Below are 25,959 nucleotides of genomic sequence, written 5' to 3'. Positions count from 1 at the left end.
TTTTGTAGACATTAATATATCTTTCTTTCTTTCTTTCTTTTTGTGAAGAATCTTACGTTAAATGAAAGTATTTACATCAAGCCTTCTAGCTGGTCTAGGAAAATCCCAACAATCACGAGTGAAGCCAAAAGGCCATCAAATCATAGCATAAATCAAGCCAAAAGGCTACCAAAACAAAGCACACAAATATCACGTAGGCTGCACAATAAGATGGGAGCAAACAATATGCAGCCAAGGCACAGCCACATCAGGGAGGACAAGGTCCACCGAAACATCTTTCTTTCTTTTTCTTTCTTTTTCTTTTTTTTTTTCGTAAAAGGTAATTGTATTAATTACGAAAAAAATACAAGATTACTTGATTACAAGATACATGACGACAATCCAAGCCATCATGTGAAGAGGTGCTAAGTACTACAGGTTACAATGTCATGGCAAGGAAGCAGAGGAAATTGCCATATGCCAAGGACAGAAGTCCTCCGTAGAGAGCAAATCAGAACGATGGAGAAGAGCTAACTGCCAATACAAGAGGCCCTTAAGCCTCACAATATGCCGCTGAACATTATGGGCCGAGTCAAACAGAAAAGCATTCCGAATGGTCCAGTTATGCCAACAGCCCCAGTATCGAAGAAAGTGATACATGAGCTTCATATGTGGCTGTGCGGGAGTAGGGTATTTGGGCTGGCCCAAAACCCAATCAAAGGGGCGCAGTGTGATACCAACCACCCCTCGCCAAACGGCCGATAAAAATAACCAGACTTTCTTAGCGACGGGGCAAGAAATAAATCGGTGGTGGGCGGATTCCATAGTAGTGGTGCAAAAGAAACAGGTGCCATTGGAGATTCGTCGCTTGGAAAGAGCCGAAGCAAGCGGAAGACCCCCAATCATCACTCTCCAAAGAAAGACTTTGTATTTAAAGGGTGTCTTGTTGACCCAGCCCTCCATCACAGTTGCCCTCCACCATGACCGGGATTTACGCAATCCCCATAAAGCATTCGCTTTAGTAACTAGCCATTGATTATCTTTAATCAGAAGATGATACACTTGGTTAGCAGAAGCTTTGCTCAAATGCAGCCGGCCTTGTAGGTCCCAATCCTGCCAGGGCTGATCCGAAGCAAGAGCAGGAAAGGGTTGTCTGCTCTGGAGCACCGTCAAAAGCTGTTCCCATAAAGGCCTATATCCACGAGGGATCCTGAAAAGCCTCCTAGCAGTACGAAACGATATAAGCACATTGCGACTGGCAAGGGTGGCATCCGCAACTGAAGACAAGCCCAAACGTGCCATCCGGTTGAATTGTGGTCTAAGCTCATGTTTACCTTCCCACGAAAGTAAACGCGAGACTGCCAGTAATTCCAATTGAAAAGAGTTAGTAGCCAAGCGATCCTCCGTTGGGTGCCACTGAGCCTTTTGAAGGACGTGTTTCCAGGAACACACCAAATGAGTAAGCAGCGATGAAGAAGAACTGGAAAACCGCGAATCAGCATTAAGAACGTGCCACCAAGAACTCCGGAGTTGGGTATTGCCATGCCAAATCCCATGGCCCTCGAGGAAATAACGGGCGATAGCAACCCACGGATGATGATCATCGGAGCACATGGCGCGGAAAAGGGACCAACGAAGTGCCTGCATGTGAGTTTGGGCATCTAAAATAGCTCCGCCACCCATGCGTTTGGGGGTGCTCGCATGCGACCACGAGATCCAGGAAATACCTGCATGCAATGAGTCCTTCTTCCATAGCATGAAGCGAATAGACTGAGTGATAGCATTCAGAGTCGTAGGAGTCCAGGGCAACAATGGCAAGAAATATGTGAGCATTGGCAACATAATTATCTGGGCTACTTTGAGGCGAACATGAAAGGGCCAGGCCTGAGACTTCCAATACATAAACTTGGCCACCATTTTCTGAGAAATCCACTGCAGAAGCTGCTTTGGGGGAACATCAACACCCAAAGGGTATCCAAGATGCCTGACAATGGAACCTCGAGGAACAACCAGACCCTGCCAGTCCAAGGACTGCAAATCCGACTCCGTGCAGCTTAGAATGGCTGATTTGAGCGCATTGATACAAAGGCCTGACGCCTGACCAAAGAGACCCCAAACATCCAATGCTTTTCGAAGGTTATCCTTGTCCGCACGCAAAATCATAAAAGTATCATCCGCCAGGGATTGGCCAATGAAGTGTTGTCCTGTAGGAAGCGACAGTCCGGCCAACTGGGAAGAGGCGGCCATATGTGATAACATGGAAAGAACTGGATGTGTCGCAAGGGCAAAGAATAAAGGGCTCAAAGGGCACCCCTGTCGGACAGAACGGGCAAGGACAAATGGCTCAGTAACACCTCCGTTCAGCATGACTCGCGAAGACGCCGCAGCACTAATGGTGTAGATCAGACGAGACATCCGAGCACCAAAGCCCATAGCAGACATAAGGTCAGCCACGAAAGACCAGTCCAGATAGTCAAAAGCCTTTTCCAGGTCCAGTTGAATCAGTACCACCTCCTGATTAGAATGCCGGGCATAATCAATGGCCAATTGGGCATTCAAAACATTGTGTAGAATATTTCGGCCCTTAATGAAACCATACTGGAGAGGGTGCACAAGGGTAGGGAGATGCTTATGGAGCCGATTCGCCATTATTTTGGAGAAGATTTTGTACATTGAACCCATCAAAGAAATTGGGCGCCACTGTGTCAACTTAGATGGCGAAGGAACTTTTGGAAGCAGTTTAATAAGTCCTTGTTTCCATGAGGGAGGCATGATCCCCGTTTCCCACACCTGCTGAAACAAAGCCTGCAATGGTTTCGCCAGTTGGGTAGCGAAAGCTTCAAAGAACTCATTGGTGAGACCATCCCAACCCGGACTTTTATCTTTGGGCAAGTGTAACAAGACATCCATAACCTCTGCTTCACCAATATCTGACTCCAGAGTAGCTTGCATGTCGTGCGGAAGCTGATTGCGGACCAGGTCATAAAAAACCGAACGGGCCTGAGTAATTTGGGCTGAAGGTGGAGAAGCGGAACCGAGAAGGTCACGGAAATAATTCCTGCACATATGCACAATAGTCTGTGGATCCAGGATAAGGTGGCCTTGTGCATCCTCGAGTCTGGTCATATTCTCTCGAGCAGGAGAGGCATGGAGAGCTCGAAAGAACTTATGGGTCTGACATGCACTATCTTGCAAAGTCTCTGTCAGATGTTGCAATTTGGCCTGCTGATACGATTTTAACTGGAATTCTTTAATAAGATCGACCACCCGCATGGCCAGTGCAAGCAGAAATGCATCATCCGGAGTGTCCACCAGCAGGGAGCGAACCAAAACCAGCAGGTCCTCCGCTGCCTGTCGACGGCGCCGACAAAGAGAGGCATGATAGATCCCATATTGCCGAGCAACCCGCTGCACATTAGAGAGCAATCTTTCAAATGACGCAGTGCCCTGAGAGGAAAAGTCCAAGAAGAATCTGTCAAGCAATTGCTGCATATAGCCCTGAAAAATTGTATGCTTTAAGTAGGACGAGTTGAAACGCAAAGGGAGTCTCTCCAGAAATTGCTTGAAAGGGGCAATGGGTTGTGCAAGCAACTCGAACTGCAGAGGGAAATGGTCCGACAAGACATATTGCTGCAACACTTTTATTTCGAGCATCTCAGGCAGAAAATCATCATTCTGCATGATATATATACGGTCCAACCGCGACCATGTTGTGGCATACTGGGCCGAATGGAAAGTAAAGCCTGGAGAAGACGGGTGTAGCCAGGACCAAAGATCTTGCTTAAGAACAGCAAGAGCCAACTCTTGCCACATACGACTTTCCGGCGCATCCATGACCGAGTGCTCCGATGTAGACTGGGAAGAATCAACACACATATTGAAATCCCCCATGAAGAAGCCCCGTCTGCCAAGTGACAAGGAAGTCTGCCAAAGCTCCCGGCGAGATAACGAATCATTCGGAGCATAAAGGCCAAGTAACCATAGGATTTCCCCTTCGAATAAGATTTCAACCACCAAAAAGCGGCCATGAACATCTTTTTTAATAAGAACAGGCTGATATTTGGCATGTACAATCATGAGCACACCCGAATAATGCATGGCCGGTGTTCCTGCATAGAACAAACGAAAGCCATGGCAATCCACAACTTTACCGGCGTCACCGTGACTCTTGTGCTCAACAGCGCACAGGACATTCCACTGATTCTCATACAATGCAGTCCACATGGCATGTTGCTTGTGGCGAGAACAAATTCCTCGCACATTCCACGTGGCTATTTTCATGTGTATACAAAACACAATCAGGTACGAGGCACAGCTTGCCTCGATTTGACTTTGTTGGCAAGAATGTCCAGGACTCCCTCATCCAAGAAATCCGCCAACACCACAAAAGAGTTCTGAGGACCAGATTTGGAAGTAGACGGCATATCTGCTTGCTTGGGGTTGGAACGTGGGTAACGACGGTCCCACGGAGTAATGACGTTGCCTCTGGTATCAAAAGCCAGCTGTGCAGGTGGACCCTTTAGACGATCCGAATACATTTTCTTGGCGGGCTGATGACGGGGAGCTGAGGAAACCATAGCAGGAGCAGAGCGCTCGGAAGACATCATTTCCTTCTTGCGCATATATGTTCGCATGGAGTCTTGTGAGGTAGTAGGCACAGTACTCTCCATGCCAGCACCAATCCTGTTGCCTTTTTTGGCATTTCTTTTTCTTTCTCTTTCTCACTCTCACTCTCTCTCCTTTCTCTCACTAACAATGAGACTTCATTGGCTCTACAATGGCCAAAGGAGGATTGAATGCTCTGCTCCAATGCAAACCATCCATCCCGAGTGGATTTTCGAATTTTCTTCCTTGACTTACATTGTTTGAGACTTTTTGGTTTTCCAATGAAATATTAACCCAACCTTTGGTTTTCAAGTCCTGAATTTGCATGATTTCAGGGTTCATCAACAAGAACCAAGATAATTGCAACTTCTGCTGAAAAATGTGAAGTGCATGAGTTGAGTAACTGAAGCAGGGATAGAGGGAGCCAGGGAGGTAGGCAACATTATCACCCCTGTTATGGTTACAAGCTATGGCATGCTATACATGACTGAAAATGACAACACCAGGAGGAAGGGATTGCATAAGTATGTCAATTTGAATTGAGCTCCAAAAGAAGATTAGTGTTTTGATTCAAGGGTTAAGAAATGTTTAACCAAGTCTGAAGTGATATGGATGCAGCTTAGAGCAAGTCAATAACTTTTGCTAAATAAAGAGTTCTTTTGGTGGACTGGTAAAAGCTTCAGAAATGGCATTCACACAAGTGCTTAGACGCATTGACAAATATTCTACAGGTTGGAGAAAGAGGGATACAGCTTTCAGGAGGACAGAAACAACGTCTGGCTATTGCACGCGCTATCCTTAAAAATCCAACTATCTTACTTCTTGATGAAGCCACTAGTGCTCTTGACACAGAATCTGAAAGACTTGTTCAACAGGCAATTGATGAGTTTATGCTCAGCCGTACCACAGTGGTTGTTGCACATCGATTATCAACTATCTGTAATGCAGATAAAATTGTTGTGCTTCAAAAGGGACAAGTTTTAGAGATAGGATCTCATGATTCATTGATGAAAATAGGACCATGCGGTGGATACCACTCTCTTGTTCACTTGCAAAGCTTGGACTCAGATCAAAGGTATAATATGTATAAGAAACCAACTTTTGTTATCATTGCTGTTTTTTTTCTTTCCAGAAAAAAAAATATTATGTTCATGATACCTCAGAGAAAATTTACTGTTGCTGTTTATTATATCTTTTGACTTTAGGCAAGTTTTATGCAGAAAAGCACGTATGTTGGGCCAGCAAACAAAATATTGGTCCAAATCCTCTGCTCACACACCATCACCAGGAACAAGAAAATCTTCTGACTTCGATCAATATATAAATGCTTTCATGCCTATCTCTCCTGCTGTGGTAGGAACTCCAATATCTCCTACTAGCATAGAACAAAAGATTGAGCGGCCAGCTCAATTTACACAGGATATTGATAAGAAACCTGATCTGAGCTTATGGATGATGATTCGAACTGTCAAGGACCTTTTTGCACCAAAGAAGAGACAAATAACAATGGTTATGTTCTCATCAATGTTCAGTGGAGCAGTGATGCCACTTTTTATCTTCTTCTTGTATGATGTGGCCAATGCCTACATTGAGAAAGACCAATCTCAGAGGAACCGTAGAATAAACCATACCGTGCTTATAATGGTTTGTCTATCCATCATCACAATCTTATCAAACATTGTGCAACACTTCAACTTGGCAAATCTTGGGGAATTCCTGACAACAAATGTACTCAGCAATATGTTCCAAGGTATGGCATAAGATTATTAGGGGGTGTGCTATCATATGGAACTGAACAAATGAAACATAAGAGGATGCATGATGATTAAGATTATTAGGGAATTCCTGACAACAAATGTACTCAGCAATATGTTCCAAGGTATGGCTTAATATTATTAGGGTGTGTGCTATCATATGGAACTGAACAAATGAAAACATAAGAGGATGCATTATGGTTATTTTGACACTTGTCCACATTGATAAACAGAAATTTTTTCTTTAAAGCACTGTTTCTGTGACTTTCAAGAACTCTGAAAGTCCTCAACTTGAATAGCCTTTATATACATACAGATACAACGACAAAACTAATCTACTTTCTCGGGCTGAAGCTGCTTGACTAGGCGTTTGAAGCAGAAGAGGAAGGATGAAGGAAGCTACGAGCCTAGAACCACAATGCCCTCCTGAGGGGATGTAAGGGCAGTGGAAGGGGTTGGTGAGAGAAGGGAAGTGGTGGTGGTGACCGAAGAAGGTGGTCAAGAATGATTGAAGAGAGAGGTGGTAATGAATGAAGTGGTTGCCTATTTATAGACATAAGCTATCTAGGGTGGTGCACCACTATGTGGGCACCCAGCGAAAAAGTGACCAAAATGGACACCAGCCCTTTTTGGGGCTGTCAGTGCAAAACCCTAAAATGAAGTGTGTGAACTGAAGAAGTGGTTGCTCAACATCCTCCCCTTCCAAACTTACGCAGTGGAGACCCATTTCATTAATGGACACAATGTATAAGATCTTTGCAAAGGTGTTAGCAAACCATCTACTACATAATGTAAACATTTACTGGGGCTTATACATCCGCATCACTATGGGTTCATTAAGGGTAGAAACATTCTCCATAATATCCTAAATGCGCAGGTGGCCGTTGATCATGCTTGACACATGCAATATGAAGTTGTTCTGGTATAGTTGGAACCAGAGAAGGCATTTGATTTTGTGGCATGGTCTTTTTTAGCGGATCTCGTGCAAGCCATGGGCTTTGGGCCTTGTATGTCCAGCTTGATTTACACCATTAGTATGGACACTATTTCTCATGTCATGCTACATGGTGGAGCCATTGGGCCCTTTTTCCTTGTGCACTTGGTCTAATAGGGCTTCCCTTTGAGCCCTGTCTTCTTTGCCTTGGCGACTTGCCCCATTTTATCAATGTCGTCACATCTTGTGGATACGGGATAATTAGCTGGTTTCTCTCTCCTTTCACAACAACATTTTGTTGGTTAGGCAGTGGCAGATGATACATTTATGGTTCTGAAAGTAGACACCTCTAATCTTTGCAAAGCTTTAGATGTTTGGGAATCATTTGGACATGCGTCAAGTCTCCATATCAATGCTGCCAAATCTTTCCGTATTGCTTGGACTGGCTCACATTTTCCTGAATTGGGGTGGTGGGGTGTGGTGGTTCAGCAGGGAAACATTGTCATGCATCTTGGTTATACCTTCGGTGTGAATGTACAACCAACTCTTGCTGAAATATCACAAAAATTGGAAGCCAAGATTGTTTATTGGAAATCTCAAGCTTCATCTTTTCATGTACGTTTGAAAGTGGCTCAAGTCATTATGGTCCCTATGCTCACTTACTTTTTGCCATTGTTGCCTTAAACTAATGTTGCCTTGAAGGATCTCACTTGGCACTTCTATTTTATGCTATGGAAGAAAGATTCGGTGCATGCTGGCATCTCATGGATATCTTGGACTCATGTTTGCACTCCGAAATCAATGGGTGGTGGGGTTGTTTTGGATGTTGAGACCCATATGGCAGCCCTTTGCTGGTCTCTTTTTCAACATTCAAGCAATGTGCACTGGCCAGCAAACCTGGACTATTATTGCCTGTGCTTTTCTTGAGGAATGTGGTCTTTGGCATGGTAATATGAAAATTTAGGGTTCATGGTGGCATGTGCTTAATGCTGGGATTCTATTCTCTTCATCTGCTTCTCAACCATCTAGCATGTTCATGGAAAATGGTGCTTTCCAAAGTCCAATGGCATCCAGAAGAGGATAAATTGGCTGCCAATTCGTTGCAGATAGAAATTCTAGCAATGTCTTGCCTACTTTCTTGGAAGGGCAAATCAGGGGAGATACCCAAGTTTAATCTCATGGCTCATCTTGGATTGGTCTCAGTGGCTGATGCCACTCTCTTGTCTTGAGGCATACTCATGTCCTTTCAGACTATCAGATGGGTATTTCAAGTCTCTCATGGCTACTGGATTGGGACCTTGCAGCCTGTTTGACCCTTCAGTCTTCCTCAGTTAATCAAAAAAACCACAACCTCGTATGAAGATCTTGTTTCACTTTCTCCAATTTTGGGGTTGCTGGCATATTTGGGTCACTTGCAATGCCTTCATTTTTTATATTGCTTCGGGCACCAAGCATCATGTGGTGAAGCTAAAGGGACTTCTTCAATGGTTGATCTTATCTAGCATGTGGATATCCTAACTAAAGGTGATCTAGTTTCTTGGTGTTGAGCAGTCTCTTTAGTGACCTTGCCCTGACTTTTGTACTTTCTTTTATACTATGACATGATATAATATAACAACCCATTACCAGAGAGAGAGAGAGAGAGAGGACTACTCCGGGTTAGGCGAGGATTTATTCTTTCCACCGTATTTGCCAGTACTTCCAAATACCTTGAGGTTACAAGCTGATCTGGCCGACCTTGGAGGACCAGCTTCTTAGCTAATCAGATCTATCACAAGATGGTAGAGGATAAGAGATGGATTATTGAGAAAGCTAGGAAATTTAATCTGTTTGGGACAATATAGCTAAGTGATGCACTCGCTTGCTTCATCTATGGAATTCAAAGCTTCCCTATCAAGGGAAAGTATTTATATGGAAACTTCTTATTGGGGGTTTGCCCATTGACAATGTGTTGTGGGCTCGCAAGATATCGTGTGGCAAATGTATTTTTTGTACGACTTGTGATGAGACCCTTGCTCATCTTTTCATTTCTTGTTTGGTTCCCAAATAGGTTTGGGACTTCCTCTCCAGAGTGTGGACCTCAGTAATAGGTTAGAGAATGCCCATCTATTCCTAGGTCTTATACAAGATGCCGCGTGTGGCCAGGTTGTAGCCTCACCATCTTTGCCTCTTTCAATCCATGCAATGGACTGGTCTTTGGCACATTTCGCAGACTCGCAATGCTTTTATCTTTGATTGAGCCTCGGGTATCTATGGTCATGCAGGTCATGTGCGAGGCTTGCTATTATGGAAGATTTCTTCCATGATTTCGGTTGCCTTCATAATTGGAGAGGTGGCTGCACTATACATGGATATTGTTCGCTCCACTCCTGTTGTGCCCTCTTCGTGATCCTCTTCTTTTGTTCCTAAAGAGTGCTGTTTTGATAGCCTTTTGGTTTCATGAGTGTTTGCTTCCAATTTGGGCTTGGCTGGCCTGAAGGGATTCTATTGCATTTGCCAATACTTTCAAGTGCTAGAGGCTATAGCTAGATTTGGTTGTCCTTACCGGAGGAGCTTCAATAGTATACTCCATTGCTTGCTTTTCAACCTTCTTCACCCTGGCAGGATTGGATGTTTGTGAAACCTGATGATTTCCACAAAAGATCAGCTACTCAGATCTACCATAAGATGGTAGAGGACAGGAGATGGGTCACTAAGAAAGCCAATAAAGCATGGCATGTCCATCTTTCCAAAGGGAAATGGCAGGATAGATTTCTCCAATTGTGGAAGTCCAAGATTCCTTACCAAGGGAAACTTTTTATGTGGAGGCTACTTATTTGGGGGGTCTCCCCACTAGGAATGTGCCATGTGCTTGCAAGATCTCATATGGTCGATGTATCTTTTGCACTACATGTGATAGGACATCGATTCACTGCTCCATCTTCTACCTTGTAACGAGATAGATTTGAAGCTTTGTTTCCCTTGTGTGCACCTCCATAACTCACCAACGGACACCAATCTGTTCTTGGGTCTTGAGCAAGATGCCTTCTTTGTCCATTGTATAATCAAATAATCCCTATCTCTTCCATTTTCTCAGACAGACAACTCTCTGGCACATTTGGCATACTTGCAATGCCTTCATTTTTTATTCGGCCTTGGGTATCTGTGGTCATGTGGCCCATGTTTGAGAATTACTATTATGATAGATCTCTTCCATGGTTTCGGCAAACTTGGCCCTCCCAGGTGTGATTACTCCTTGGTTGGAAATTGTTTGCTCTACTTTTATTGTGCTGCCTACATGATATTTGTATGCTATGTTTTGGTAGCCTTATGGTTTGACTTGGATCGCTGGGATTTTCAAGGTTTTTTTTGGTTTCCCAAAAGGTTTAATATAAATAGCTTCAGTTAATTTAAGCTTCTTCACGAAAAGAAAAGAGATATTAACATCTACAAAGGCTACAATGGACTATGAGACCCAACCATGTAATGTAAGTGTGATGAGATCTCATCAAAAGGTATACAAATGCTTAAAACAGTTCATATGGAAAGGGCATTATGAAACTATGTAAACCATGATAAGAAAATGAAAACGAAAGCTACGAAGCAAAGTAATCATTGATGAGTAAAACGATTTGATACAATTCTCTCTCAAGGACTAAAAGGACCAAAATTATGGCATTACAAGGCTGGCCTAGCCTCTAGTATTCATCTCATGGGTTGTTGTAGTATCTACTCCACACTATCTAGGGTGAGGTGTCTCAATGGACACCTATGGCAGGTGATGATGGCCTAGATTTGTTGGTGGTAAGGAGGGCGTAGTCCTCTCCTAGAGAGGTTTGGTGAATCTCACCTTGTGAAGAGCCGTGGCTCACTCCAACATAAGACCTCAAAATGAAGATCAGGTCTGGCATAGGGGTACTATCACTCATGGAGGTAGGGGGTGATAGCCATGCTACTCATCCTAGTAAAGGAGTTTGTTAATTATCTTTGTCTAGATGGACCTGAGGAGGCATCTTCTTTTTTGCATCTCTAAAGTCTCTCCGTATGTCACCAAAGCTCTAGTAAGGATAATCACAAACATTGTTGGTCCTCATACTCCATGACTTGCCGTGGGGGATCTAAAGCCCTCTCTAAGGATCTAGTCATATCTCCCTCTAATCTTGTAGCGCATTGTGCATCAGCAATTGTATTGCTCCTCTCACTCAACCTCCGTCCTATGTTGTTGGCACATAGGGCCCTTTGGGGCTATATTCTTGTACCTCCTTGTCAATTGTGAAGCTAAATAATCAAGCATCTAAGACTATGTGGAAGGTGGGTCTCCATGTATGCTGGTCGTCTGATAAAACCATCCTTAGGAAAGGTGAAGAATATGTCTGATATTGTAGCATCTTCCTACCAAGTGGTTGCATTGGGTTCACCCAAGTCCTCTTAGTGTCTACTTGTACTATGGTCCATCTTAATCACCTTGTTCCACTTTGAGTGGTTGTGTGAAAGTGGGAGCAATAAAGGCTGTAATTGGAAGGCTGTAGAGCATCTGTCTTCATCGCATGTGAGGTCGGCCATGTGCTCTTTTGCACATACCCGCAATGAGTGCCACCCCTGCAAAGCCAAGTGTTTGGAGGTAGTGAGACTGGCACTGGAGATATTTTACACAGCTGTAGATGCTAAAATCAACTCACGTAAATTGATTATCTTACGAACCTAGATTCCTACACTGAGTGGGGTGTCCATCTAGGTTTCAAATGGGTAAGCACATAGTCAAATACCTTGGGCTCCATGTAGGACTTGACATTCCTCTAGCCTAGCAGTTCATCCTGGTACTTAGACTCCATTAGACAGAAGCTGAATTACTGGAGCACAGGTCACCTCTCCTTGCTGGGTAGGTCCCTAGTGGTCAACTCGTTGAGAAAATCAAATGATGTATGACCAGATGTATGCCCTGAAGAGGCTGGAAGATAGACAAATAATGTATGCTCTAGGAAGAGATGTTCAGAATCCCATAAGCAGAGTGAGGGAGAGTGGTACTATCCAAAAGCTATAAAGGCATGTACTTGACACTCATTTCAAGTAATGGAACTATCAATTTGAGTCATTGTCCATCTTACACAAGAATGTGTTTATGAGTCCAACCTTCCATCTTGGAACCTAATTCACTTGTGTAACAGTTAGTCTATCTAAGTCTATGTCATCATGAGTTGTGTATTCATCTTCCATCCTCCATAGCTCTTGCCATGCTCTAGATCCATGCTTTTCACACGATATCAGAGATCATCTGAGCATGGCATAGCTCCATACACTGCTTCTCTAGTCTCTCTTCACCTTTGGTCATCTCTATCCAGCTCACATCCTCATGACTCCATTTTCAACTTCACCTTCATCTTGACCTTGTGTCTGCCATAGCCAGCCTGCACCCACCTCTGTTTGAGCACTTAGATCTTTCAAACTAGAGCATATCTCTTCAAGCTCTCTTCTGGACATCTCTCCCTTGACTCCCTAGGTAACTTACTGTCACATCAAAGCTTGACATTGGCCTCTCTCAGCCCCAGCATTGTGAAAATTGTCACTCCCTATCCTAACTGCACCTGTAGACTGTCATACTTACTAACCTTGGAGGAGATAGTGTGAGCAAACTAAGGCATCTTAGCTCTTGCTCTCTTCAAGAGAGTTGTTCCCCGGCTTGAGGTGCTCCTTCTTGTTACATCAGATGTCAACATCGTGTCCTACAGGACCCGGCATTGCAGAAATACGAGAATCTGGTGTGGATTTCACAAGCAGGGATTCGACTTGATCTAGCATCCAGCACAAGGCACGATTCTCCAAATCTTTGTGGGGCATTTAAAGATCCCCAAGTGGGCAATCTCAGGATGAAAGGGCTCCCCAAAGTTCTCTCTCTATCTATCACAATCTGTGACACCCTAACTATCATCTCTGTGGGCAACCATAGCCAAAGCTTCAAAAGCTTGACATTTTCACTGTTTCTTCTCACTGAAGCTATCAACAGTGATTTTAATCACTAAGCTACACTCTCTGAAGTTCACTGTAGATCTGGAAGTGCCCGAGGAAGCTCAGAAGTCATCCACAAAGTTCGTGAGAAATCAATAGACGAGGCATAAGCGATAAAACTAGTGCTTGTAAGCACTAAGCATAAACTTTTAGTCATTTGTCTACTGACCTAGATCAGATCTGAAATTAAAATCCATGTATTAAAAGCCTCATTATTTGTAAAGGGATAGACACTGCCCGAGTATACTCGCGGTAAGACCTCTCAGAAGTGGTGTAGCAATGGAAGCATAAACATAAGCTGTAATAAACTGTTGAAACACAAGACAAGAGAGAAAGGGAAAGAAAGAACACAATACAGATGAGAACTGAAATGTATGCTCGGAAAATGGAATCTATATATCAGACACAAGACTGTCACATACAACAGTGATTCACTAGCTATATGGGCACCGGCACCGGCTCCCCTCTCCACGGGACCTCTAGGTGGTGAATTGACCAACTAAGGAGAAGGAGCCCAAAATAAATAGGCATGAATAATGCCATAAAATATGTCAGGTCGGCCAGCAATAAATGCCCAATATGACCATAAAATGACACAATAAAAAATGCCTAAATAGCATAAATAATGTACCCAAGCCTCTGCAGCTCAGACTCACACATGAGGTGACATATCTACTAACACCCTCTCTCAGATCATGGGTGATCTGATACAATACAATTGTACAATGAGAATGAATCATAAACCATACAACATGTAACCACCAAGTAGAACCATGAATACCCAAGCAGTGGGTGATCAAGTCACCACCAAGGTGCCTCGGAGAGAACCTGATGTCAATGTCGATCGTACCAGCTCCTCAAGATAGAGAAGATCATAGTAGCTCTCAACCATCTTGTTACCAATGCCACTGTACATAAATAACCATGGATCCCCCTCCTTTGGCTAAACCGCCAAAGTGTCCCCTCATATGAGCTCCAAACGAAAGCCACCCACTCTCTGTCAATCATGAACCTGCATGTCAATCCTTACTCCATGATTTGTACCTGCCAGATTGCGGTCGATGAGTCAGGGATGTCCCTCTCTAGATCTTGTGCATCTCATTCCGCAAGTGACCCTTCTTGCCACAGTGATAACACTGGACCTTCGACTTTTTCATCTTCAAACCCCTCTCTGAAGCTGCAAGAGCCTCACCTGAACCTCCATAATTTGACGGAAGTTTCCCTATAGTCGCAAAGTCGCCTCATGCTCAAGTAGCATCAAGGACATATGAAGAAAACTGACAGGAGTCGTAGATGTCTGCGCCCATAAAACATTCGCCACTCCATCAAACTCCCGAGAAAGCTTATAGAGTACCGTACCAACAATATGTGCCTCTGATAGGGCAGACTACATAATGCGAAGCTGATCCTAGATTTTGGTAACTCGAAGTAGGAATGATTGGATCGTATCTTTGGTTTCAAACTTCAGTTGCTGGAGTTGGCCATAAAGAGTAATGGCCCTCATGGTGGAAGGAGCCTCGTACATCAACTGCAACTTCGACCATACGTCTGAAGCTGTTCTGCAGGAGGTGACTACCGGTAGGAGTTCTTTGGAAATATACAGAAGTAAGTCTGAATAAGCACGGGCATCATCTAAATCCCATGTAAGCATTGCTTCCTCATGGTTTTCTTAAATCAGCTGGAACAGGAAAGGGCTGTTGAGGATATGCAATAGCTCCGCCAACCACGTACCATAACTACCTTTGGATAAACCAGGCCTTCATCACCGCACTCCACGTGTAATAATCAAGTCCATGGAGCTTGTCATTAGTGGATGTGTATGGAGGAGCCATTTGTAGAGGATTTAGAATAAAAGTAGAGAAAAGAAGGTATTTGGAGAGGGAACACAGCCAAAACACGAGCACAGACTGCAAAAACCAAGAGTTCACATACAATATAACCCAAAATCTGACCAAAAGAAGACAAAAGCTGCTACAAAAAATCAACAAATCAGTCAAAAACGGCCTGAAGGTACAATCTCCCAGCCAAGGAGTCGGGAACACCAAAACGCATACTGAGTACTGCCACAAATAGGCTGGAAAACTATTGCAACAGCATGAAAACTGAAAACGCAGGCAGCAGAGGGACTGTAGACAGCAAGCGATGGCAAATCTGCAGAAAACGCAGGTAAAACAGCTCGCATGTATGGAGCAACAGTCACCTGATCAGCAAGGGTGAAAACAGCTGTAATCAGCAAGAAAACACAGCACGAACACAAATCCTGAAATCTGATACTATGTCAAAAGTGGTGCAGCACTGGAAGCGTAAACATAAGCTGTAATAAACTACTGAAACACAAGACGAGAGAAAGGGAAAGAAAGAACACAATACAGATGAGAACTCAGATGTATGCTCGGGGAATGGAATCCATATATTTGACACGAGACTGTCACATACAACAGTAAGTCACTGGCTGCGTGGGCATCGGCACCGGCACCGCCTCCTCTCTCCATGGGACCTCCAGGTGGTGAACTGACCAACTGAGGAGGAGGAGCCCAAAATAAATAGGCATGAATAATGCTAGGTCGGCCAACATTTAATGCTGGTCGGCCAGCAATAAATGCCCAATATGACCATAAAATGACACAATAAAAATTTTCCAAATAGCCTAAATAATGTGCCCAAGCCTCTGCATCTCAAACTCACACATGAACTGACATATCTGCTAACAATACCTCCTTTAAAATGTCTGAACTTGAGCAAATAGCCAAATTCAATAGTGAAGGCTTTCATGCTTGGAAAGAAAAGACAATGTACCATCTCATGAGGAAGGACCTTTGGGATCTATTTGAGGATGATGCAGGAGATGCAGATAGCAAGAAGGAAGATGATGAAGACGGGTTGAAGAAATCCAGCTCAAGACAAATGAGTGAAAAAATATGAACAACAAAGCTCTTGGAATTATTGCCTGGGGATTGTCAATAGCGTATGCTCTAGAAAGAGATGTTCAGAGTCCCATAAGCACAGTGAGGGAGAGTGATACTATCTAGAAGCTATAAAGGCATGTACTTGACACTGATTTCAAAGTAATGGAGCTGTCAGTTTGAGTCATCGTTAGTGTCATTGTCCATCTTACACAAGAACGTGTTTATGAGTCCAAGCTTCCATCTTGGAACCTAATTCACTTGTGTAACAGTTAGTCTAAGTCTATGTCATCATGAGTTGTGTATTCATCTTCCATCCTCCATAGCTCCTGCCATGCTCTAGATCCATGCTTTTCACACAACTAGGTTCTCTTGGTGATGACAGCTAGGTACATACTTCTTGCTAGTGTTTTCTTCGGTATGTGCAGTTTAAATACACCATTTGGTGTGGAATTTCCTTTGGGATAGTTTAGATGGGTCCAAGGATTCCTGTGCCAAGGTGGCCTAGAAGACTATCATCCGTCATTGCTCCAAGGACTGGTTGGGGATCATTGACTTAGAGTTTTAGAGTCTAGCTCTACTAGGCAAGCTAGTTGTCGGAGGGCTAACCCACAGACATGCAAAGTCCTCCAAGATGGCTTCCAGGAGTGCAAACCATGAATAGGTGGGGAGTGGAGACCGTCCTAAGGTAGATCTTCACTGCAGTGCAAATCATACCATCCAAATTCTCTTTCCTTCACAACTTGTTACGGGTTTGGTAGGGCCTATGTAAGGCCCTCGTACAGAGGTCCGCAACTTGCCAAGAGGAGATTGATCATTGGCCTATTGTTTGGAACCCTCAAGTTCATGACTATGATAGGTTACAGCTTGGAGAGTGCCCTTGTATCCAACGGGCTAGTTGGGAGGCCGGCTTTGTCCGCATTGTGAGGCTATGGTGGGATGTTTACAAGATGGCAGATCAGGAGATTCTGTAGTAGGCAGCATGATATCAGAGAGGGATTGAGGCCAACAGGAGAGAGATTGATGCAACAATCCTATCCGAGTGGCTAGATCCTCTCTTCAGAGAGCTTGTGTAGCCTAGAGAGGTAGGTGTAGGCTGCTTAGTTCTTGCCGATGGGCATCCTCCTACAGGTGGCAGCTAGATTGGGTGGTGCTCCCTACCGTGTCCTCTTTGCAATTCAGCTTGATCGCCGGCTAGTCATTGACAAAGGACAGCAGGATGAGGAGTTACTAGCCATCCATTGGAGGAGGATCCCTGTCATCGGCAGCTCTGCCAAGGGAAGACATGGGAGCTGAACCTTTATATGCCATTTCTAAGTTCTGACAATGGCCCCTCTAGATCTAGGAGAGTTGGCCTCTAGATGAGCTGAAGTGGGATCCTAGAGAGTGGCTTTGGCTGGCCAGCAATTGCCAAGAACCTACAGAGCTTCTTGGCCTATATAGCTATGATCTGCAGATGTGTGTTGATGTAGGAGGAGATGGATTGGGCACCCTTGTGTAGTAGGCACTAGGTGGAGCATAGTATCATGGACATGATCCGGTGATGCCAGAAGAGGGGCACTCAGTGGTCTATCCATCTTCTTGTGGAGAAGTCATAGCATTGGAGTGTCAACCTGGAAAAGGGAGGGTAGGTGGGAGAGGAAGACAAGGGTATCTCTGTCTCTTGGTGATGCAACAGAAATGAAGGGAAAAAATTAGTAGACGATGCCAAATTCGCAACCTGTCTTGGCCTTCTCTAATGTAGAGGATCTTTTGGCTCATTGAGCGCCTATGGCTCTAATACCATGTCAAGAAAATGACAAAGGGACCAGAGAGACACTAGAGTTTATGGGGAGAAACACAGATTGTGTACGGAAAACACTAAGAGAGAAGAGAAACTTAGCAACACAAGAAGAATACGGTGATGATACACTGAATCATGCTATGAGAAGAAAAGATGATACAACAGAGCCGAAGCTCAGAAGATGACTACATTGTCCTATTTGAATCAGGTGGCAACACTTGTGGGGAATCTGCACAGTAAAGGGAGCGAAACGCAATTCTCTCGGCAGTGGGTAATCGAAGTAATCACTGGAAGGTGAAGGACAACTGTCGAGGGAATGGGAGCGAAGCACAGTCCTCCGATGCCATCAGGGATGAAGAAGATATCACTAGCTGTCGAGGGAGCGAAGCGCAGTCCTCGAACGCCAAAAAAAGGACCAGGCTGCAAAACACAGTAGTAGAATGCCACAGTAAAACCAAGCAATAGAACACCACAATAGAATGCTGCAGTAGAACACAACACTAGAATGCTGCAGTAAAACGCAGCAGTAGGAATGAATGGAAGGTGAAAGGTGGCCACGAACCGCAATGTCCTCCAATAGAGGTGTGAGCAGCAATGGCAAGGAGAGAGAAGGATGTCGAAGTGACAAAGGAAGAGGGGTGAAGAATGTCTGAAGTGGGGTTGGTGAGACTGAAGAGGATGGTAAAGAATGAATGAATTGACTATCTATTTATAGGCATAAGTTGTCTAGGGCGGTGCACCAGTGTCTGGACATCCATTGAAAAATGGCCAAAATGTGGACACTAGCCCTTTTTGGGGCTGTTAGTACAAAACCCTAAATGAAATGTGTAAACTAAAGAAGTGGTTTCTCAACAAGAGGTAGAACTTCCACTCCACCAATTATGGACAGCTCTCGTATGTAGTGGATCTCGAATGTATTCAGCATACATCCAAGGTACTATGCTAGCAGTATGTCTACCATGAGGTCATTACTTAGTGTACTAGTCATGGTGTGATATATGCAAATGAGTATGAGTTTCACCCAGGACTGAAATTATACATTTGCATCAGCTTATGATCAGTTTGACATGAATTTTGCATAAGTTTGTGATCAGTTTGGGATCATTTTCAGCTTAATTTTTTATCAGTTAGAGATCAAATTATGGTCACTTTTGGGATCAGTTTTGTATCACTTTTTGATCAATTTTTACACTCACTTTGTGATCAACTTGGGATCACATTTGCAACAGTTAGTAACCAGTTTTCATATCAGTTTATGATCAAATTATGCTTAGTTTTCAATAGTTTACAACTGGTTCCATGGACAGCAGCATGTTAGTGAATGCCATTGACAATTTCAGCCATGGTTTATGCTGAGTTTATTCTTTACTATGGTTGTGAAGTCAAAACTATTGGGAAACATGAGTTATGGATGCATCCAACAAGTTTTTAGCAACACTTTTGGACTATTTTTTAGTTTTATCTGATGTTTATGCTGGCTGGAAATTTTCTGCAAGTTTTGGACATATGGCATGGTTAGACAATAGTGGTCAATGTTGTGACTCTAATGCCTTTTGCAAGTTCCAATGCAGTATGCTTTTCCTTTGGCATAGTGCAATGCAATCGCGGACAATTGCAAGGATTTCAAGGGGGAGATCTATCACGAGGACGTGAAATTTGTGAAAGGCTTTAATCTTGCTAGTAATGTTTGATTAATTTAATAATCAAATGTGCAAGGTTCTAAGGCACACGTGATGCACATGATAATTATTTCATGATAACAGGCCAAGGACCCCAAGAAGTCAGTGGATGTCAAAGGAAAAAGTTGTGACAAGTTATACCAAGTAAATTTTGGTTGTCAGATTTGGTGTCAGTTTTGACCCTAGGACAGTTAATTGATCATTAAGTGTCACCAATGACACTAGGGACTAGGTATTAATTAATTAATTAATGCCAGTCTAAGGGTCAATTGAGGTTGGGGACTACTCCAGGATGCAAATGGCTATGTAGGCAAGGGAGAGATGTCATCATGAGGCACAGGATATGAGCTACTAGAGCCCAGCCTTACATATGTCTGCAAGCCACTCGAACCACCCCTCCTCAATGATGGAGGGCGTCGAATGACCATGCCCCTGCTACCACCTACTCGAACTCCTCGCCCACGAGCACACTGACTGCGAGTGTCACGAGTATCTGCTGCTATAAGCTCTCTATAAAGCTCTGCAAAAATCATCTCCTCCTCCTCGTCCACCTCCTTATGTATACTCAAAAGAGTGTTGCCCGTCAACTTGAATGTATCAACATTCACCTACACAATGTGGTGTGTAAACGCCCCGAACAACGTAGTATGCTTAACAATTATGATATTCGCTTGTTTTCGAGATTTAATATAAAAGAGAATGAATACTTAAAGCTGAAAATGAAAATTACTCACAAAATTACAGCTATGAAAATGTAAAAGTAATGGAGACAAGATTGAGGGTTGAAGATGGGCAACCCCCCCCGAAGGAATGTATTTCTGCTCAACCCAAGTCCCTTAGGGAAGAGCTCGGTTACAATCAACCTGAGAGTGAGAAGAAGTAATTCTCACTCTCACAAGATCATGCAAAGATGTACAAACACACATGCATTATCTATTATGCAATGATAAGAACTGATTTCTTTATAGTATGAGAGAAGAAAAAGGGGAATTCAGCCTTTCTCTATCGTTGATCAGCAGTACATGGATAGGGCTTGCTTCTTGTAGCTAAAATGGAAGAAAGAGCTCGAGAAGGAGGTGCTGTAATGAATTTACAGGCTTGCTGTCTTGTAAAACAGCAGTGATAGAAGAGGAAATATGGAGGAATTTGATAATGGAGAAGTGGGGGATGATGATGGGGATGGATGGGGCCAGTTTCTGGCTATCTGTGGGTGTTGTACATGAGTTTACAGCAAAGAAAAATGATGATGAATGAAGAAAAACGAGCTCTTATTTATAGGAGAGGGGAGAGCTAGTACAAAAGGGGAAAGTGGAGTAGCACAAGACAAGTGTCCAGCCACATGTCATGAGATGTGACAAGTGGTGGGACACTTGGAAACTTGTGTGACAAGTGTCTTGACACTTGTCTCTTCTCTATGGCCTTCCTTTTTGGGTTGAATACTGTCAAGAATAGAAACAACCAAATTTAGTAAGCACAGTCAGAGTACAGAACTTACTATTTTTAGAATGACATCCCTATTTTTTAGGACTAGCATTTTTAGGCTAATTCGAGGCTCCTAAAATTTAGGGACCTCCTAAAATTTAGGGATCTCCTAAAATTTAGGGACCCCCCCAATATGGGTATCATATGAAAGCTTTTTCCGTGTACATCGCAAAAATGGTATCCGAATCTTCATGTGACTTTCCTATGCAAAGAAATGTGCATTTCAAGCTTTCAGCCCACACATGCACATTATACAAGCATTTCATGATCATGCCATCTTGTTGATTGTAACTGTCTGTTCTGGTGGATCTAGCCCACACTTCAAGGCATCAATCCTTTCTGTGTGCGAGTCTAACCCTGATATGCGTGAGTTTTAGTCACAGGCGCCCAATCGGGTCATATAGGTGGAAGTGTGAACTATCTTTTCTCTAACCCACCGCGTGGGTCCACCATAACTTGTGACCACTCATCAGTGGCCAGCTCCAATGCACTTTTCTTTATATCTAATTAGTGCAAAGGAAATAAATTTAATAAATCATTATATAGACAAATTAATGAAAAAGGATACAAATTCTGTTTCTATAGAGTTGTGACAGCCCTCTGGCTTTTATTCAGCTGTCCTCAGCTGAAAAGCTTCTTGATATTGCTGTAGAATATTTGGGTAATCCTTCATGAATTTTTCATCTACCCACTGTGCATCTGTTGTGGGTAGATTCTTGAATTTTAGTAAGAATTTTCGTGTCACAAGGCCACTTCTCGTGGTTCGATCCTTGAGAAACAAAATCTTTTCAGGTTCCAAGAGTTGCTCTGTTTCTTCAACTTCTGGGGGATCTTCAGTAATGGGTTCCTTTGGTTCTGGTCCTATGTAAGGTTTTAGCAAACTTACATGAAAAGCATTGTGTATTTTCCAATGAGTAGGAAGCTCAAGTCGATAAGAAACTTCATTTATTTTCTCAATCACTTTGAAGGGTCCAAAGTATCTACTGGAGAGCTTTGGAAAAGATGAATTTTGACCAGAACCTTGTTTGAGCCTGCTTTTATCAAACTTTAGCAAGACATATTGACCTTTTTCAAAAGCCAAATGTCTTCTTCGTTTATCTGCTTGCTTCTTTTGTCGCTCTTGGGCCACTTTGATAGTGGCTCGAACTTGATCCATTGTTGTTTTTAAATCTGAAGCAAACTCATCAGCAGCAAAAATCTTATCTTTAGTGCGAATAATTGGAGGAGGAATCACTTTACCCTGTACTATTTCATTTGGAGCTTTCCCTGTGGATGAGTGCACTGTATTGTTGTAAGCAAACTCCAATAATGGAAGATATTTCTCCCATTGTGACTTATGTTCACTAACATAAGCTTTCAACATATCCAAAAGAGTGAGATTCATCACCTCTGTTTGGCCGTCAGTTTGAGGATGAAAAGCTGAAGAGAACTTTAAAGTGGTTCCCAAATTCTCAAATAAAGCATGCCAAAAGTTACTTGTGAATTTGGAGTCTCTATCTGAAATGATCTCAGAAGGCATACCATGTAATCTGAAGATATGTTGAATGAAAAGTCTTGCAGCTTGTGCGGATTTCAATGTTTTATGACATGGAATAAAATGTGATTGTTTGCTGAATCTATCAATTATGACCCAAATCATATCATGACCTTGAGGTGTTCTTGGAATACCTGAGATGAAATCCATTGTGATAGATTCCCATGGATCTTTGGGCACTGGAAGAGGTTGTAACAATCCTGGAATCTTCTGCCTATCATATTTGGATTTTTGGCATACCAGACAAGCCTCAATGAAGTTATGTGTATCTTTTCGTAATGTTGGCCAATAAAAGTAGCGCTCAATTGCACTTAGAGTGGCTGCCCTCCCTCTATGCCCTGCATAAGGGGGTTCATGACTTTCTTTAAGCACCTTTTGTCGAACAGGAAGAGTGACACAAAGGCGATTGTTCATGAGAAGGTAACCGTCTTTGATGGAATAATCTGGATGAGAATCTCCTTGCTGTAAATTTGACCAAATTGCTGCAAAATCAATATCTTCATCATAAGTATTCTTCATCGTTTGAAAATCTTCATGATGAGCCACTGTAATAGTTGCAATGCGAGGCACTCTAGAAAGTGCATCAGCAACTACATTTTGTTTCCCTGGAGTGTACATAATTTGAAAATGAAACATAGACAAGAAATTTTCCCATCTTGCATGTTTCTCCTGCAAATGCTTTTGAGTCTTGAAATACTTCAAGCTTTGATGATCGGTTTTAATAAGGAATTCATTGCCTAAAAGATAATGTTTCCATATCTTTAAAGCATGAACCACTGCTAAGAGCTCCTTTTCATAAATGTCATACCTTTTCTCCACATCATTTAGACGGCGGCTTTCAAAGGCTACGGCATGGCCTTCTTGATTTAGCACTGCACCAATACAATCACCGCAAGCATCTGCTTCCACCACAAATGGTTTTACCAGATCTGGAATGATAAGAACAGGTCCAGAAGTAAGAGCTGCTTTCAGCCTTGTAAAGGCTGCCTTCTCTTTTTCCTTCCATTGGAAAGAGATCTTCTTCTTTGTAAGGTCATGAAGTGGAGAAGCCATATGTGCAAAATGCTTGATGAAGCGGCGGTAATAAGAACATAAGCCAAGAAACGATCGCACCTCATGTACATCACGAAGATGAGGCCATTCTTGGATTATCCTGATCTTTTCAGGATCCATCTGAATCCCTTCAGAAGAGATGACATGCCCAAGGTAATTTATTTTATGCATGAAAAATTCACTCTTTTTACCATTTACCAATAGTTGATTTTGTTGTAGTAATTGTAGAACAATTTCCTAGTGTTGATGATGCTCCTCTTCATTCTTGCTAAAGACAAGAATATCATCAAAGAAAGTACCGACATATTGTCGATGCTCTCTAAAGATGCGCTCCATCATTCGATTAAAGGTGGCTGGTGCATTGGTTAATCCGAAAGGAACCACCAAGAATTCATAAAGACCGTATGAAGTGCGGAAAGCAGTTTTGTGTACATCTTGTGGTATTACCCTAATTTGATGATAACCACTCTTTAGATCAATGCGGCTGAAAACCTTTGAGCCTCCTAGACGATCCAAAATGTCGTCAATTCTAGGAATAGGAAACCGATTCTTCACAGTGATTTTGTTGAGGGCTCGATAATCAATGCACATCCTGAATGTGCCATCTTTCTTTTGAACAAGAAGAACTGGTGAACAAAATGGTGAGCTACTTGGCCTAATTAGCCCACGGTTGAGTAGGTCTTCGACTTGCTTTCTAATTTCTTCTTGTTGAGGACGGCTCACACGGTATGGTGCTATATTAGGAGGAGAACTGCCCGGGATAATATCAATATGATGGTCTTCTGGCCTTTCTGGGGGAAGCTGATAAGGAAGATCTTCCGAAAAACAATCTTTATACTTTTCCAAGAGCTGAAGTTGCTCTTGGTTTTCAGCATTCATATTATCTTTTACATCAGTGACATAAAGCAGACAACATTGAACACAATCCTTAATTGCTCTAGAGACTTGCATATGGCTTACCATAGGTATGGTGTCTCCAGAAACTCCAGCTTGGATCTCGTACTTCTTGCCTTTGTTGGTGAGTTCTACCTTCTTTTTCTGAGAGAAGATGGTTGAATCTACTCTATGATTCCAGGGCATGCCAAGAATCACATCGCAACCATCAAGGTCTCCGATACAGAAGGTATCTTCGTCACTGTAGCCTTGAATTTGAAACTTGAGCTTGCCAATGTAGGGTATCACAGTCTTCACTGTGTCACCTTCATCAGCATTTAAAGCTTGGCGAACTTCTGCCGGAGTGTCCATCTCTTCATTCTTTAATCCAAGCTCTTTAGCTAATTGCAAGGAAATGATATTTTCATTCGCCCCAAGATCTATCAAGAATAGTGCTTGCTTACCTTGTAACTGTCCCCAAGCTTTTAATAATTTGCGCGTCTCTGGAGTGTGAGTTGTGTTTGCAACTACATCACTGATAGCATTGATTTTCACTGGCGACTTAGGCTTGTTGTCAGAAACCTTGCTTTGTCCCTTGTTTGGACATTGCTTCGCTATGTGGCCTGTTTTTCCACATTTAAAGCACTTTCCTTCTTTCATGAAGCGTTGCTTTTCTTCTTCGGAAAGTTGCTTTGCTTGTGGGTATAGATTGGAGTGAAATTGAGGAGCATTAGGAGGTGCATAGGGCTTCATCTTCTTTTGATTTGATGGCTGCTTTTGCAACTGTTTTTGTCCTTCATTTGGGGCTGAATACTCCTCATCATCAGCTACTCTCTTCTTATCATTCTTTTGGAATGATTTGTTGCCATTGTGCTCCATTTCCCATGTCTCAGCATGGTCAATGAGTTCCCTGAGACTAGAACAATGATAATGATTAAGAGCAGTACGAAGTTTAAAATGCAAACCTCCTTGAAACTTCCTAAGCTTTTCCGAACTGCTAATCTTCTTGAAATGTTGGACCTTCAAAAGTAGCTCCCAAAATCTCTTGGTATAGTCACCAAGTGACTCATTTTTCCTTTGCCAAAGCCGATCCCATTCCATTTTTACATCTCTTTTGAAATGAACAGGAAGAAATTGGCTTTGTATCAGGCGAACAAAGGACCGCCATGATTTTGGGGCAGCATGATCATATTCCAACCCCGTCCACCAAGTATGGGCTAAGTCGGTTAAATGTAAAGCTGCAAACTTAATCTTTTCTTTTTCTTTATACTTGTCACGACCATACAAAATTTGAAATTGACGAATAAACTTCAGAAGAAGATCAGGATTTCGGGAACCATCATACATACTGAACTTGATCTTCTTTTCAAGTTGAGATAGTGACTTAGTCTTCTTCTT

At 42.9% G+C, this 25,959-nt stretch overlaps 1 protein-coding gene across 8 annotated transcripts in view; it reads left to right on the top strand.

Annotated features, from left to right (window-relative positions):
• LOC148021248 (ABC transporter B family member 1-like) overlaps positions 1-25,959 on the top strand; it is a 145,488-nt gene that overhangs the window by 108,554 nt on the left and 10,975 nt on the right. For all 8 annotated transcript variants that reach the window (XM_087699091.1, XM_087699094.1, XM_087699093.1 and 5 more), the window contains 2 exons: positions 5,316-5,659; positions 5,805-6,334. In XM_087699091.1, coding sequence (XP_087555217.1) covers positions 5,316-5,659; positions 5,805-6,334 — 874 coding nt within the window. The remainder of the gene's footprint in view (positions 1-5,315; positions 5,660-5,804; positions 6,335-25,959) is intronic.

Source organism: Lygodium microphyllum, chromosome 18 (assembly GCF_053477565.2).
Source record: "Lygodium microphyllum isolate KBCC chromosome 18, Lygodium_microphyllum_v1.1.10, whole genome shotgun sequence".
In the NCBI taxonomy this organism is placed as follows: Eukaryota; Viridiplantae; Streptophyta; class Polypodiopsida; order Schizaeales; family Lygodiaceae; genus Lygodium; species Lygodium microphyllum.
This window is presented reverse-complemented; position numbering and strand designations above follow the sequence as displayed.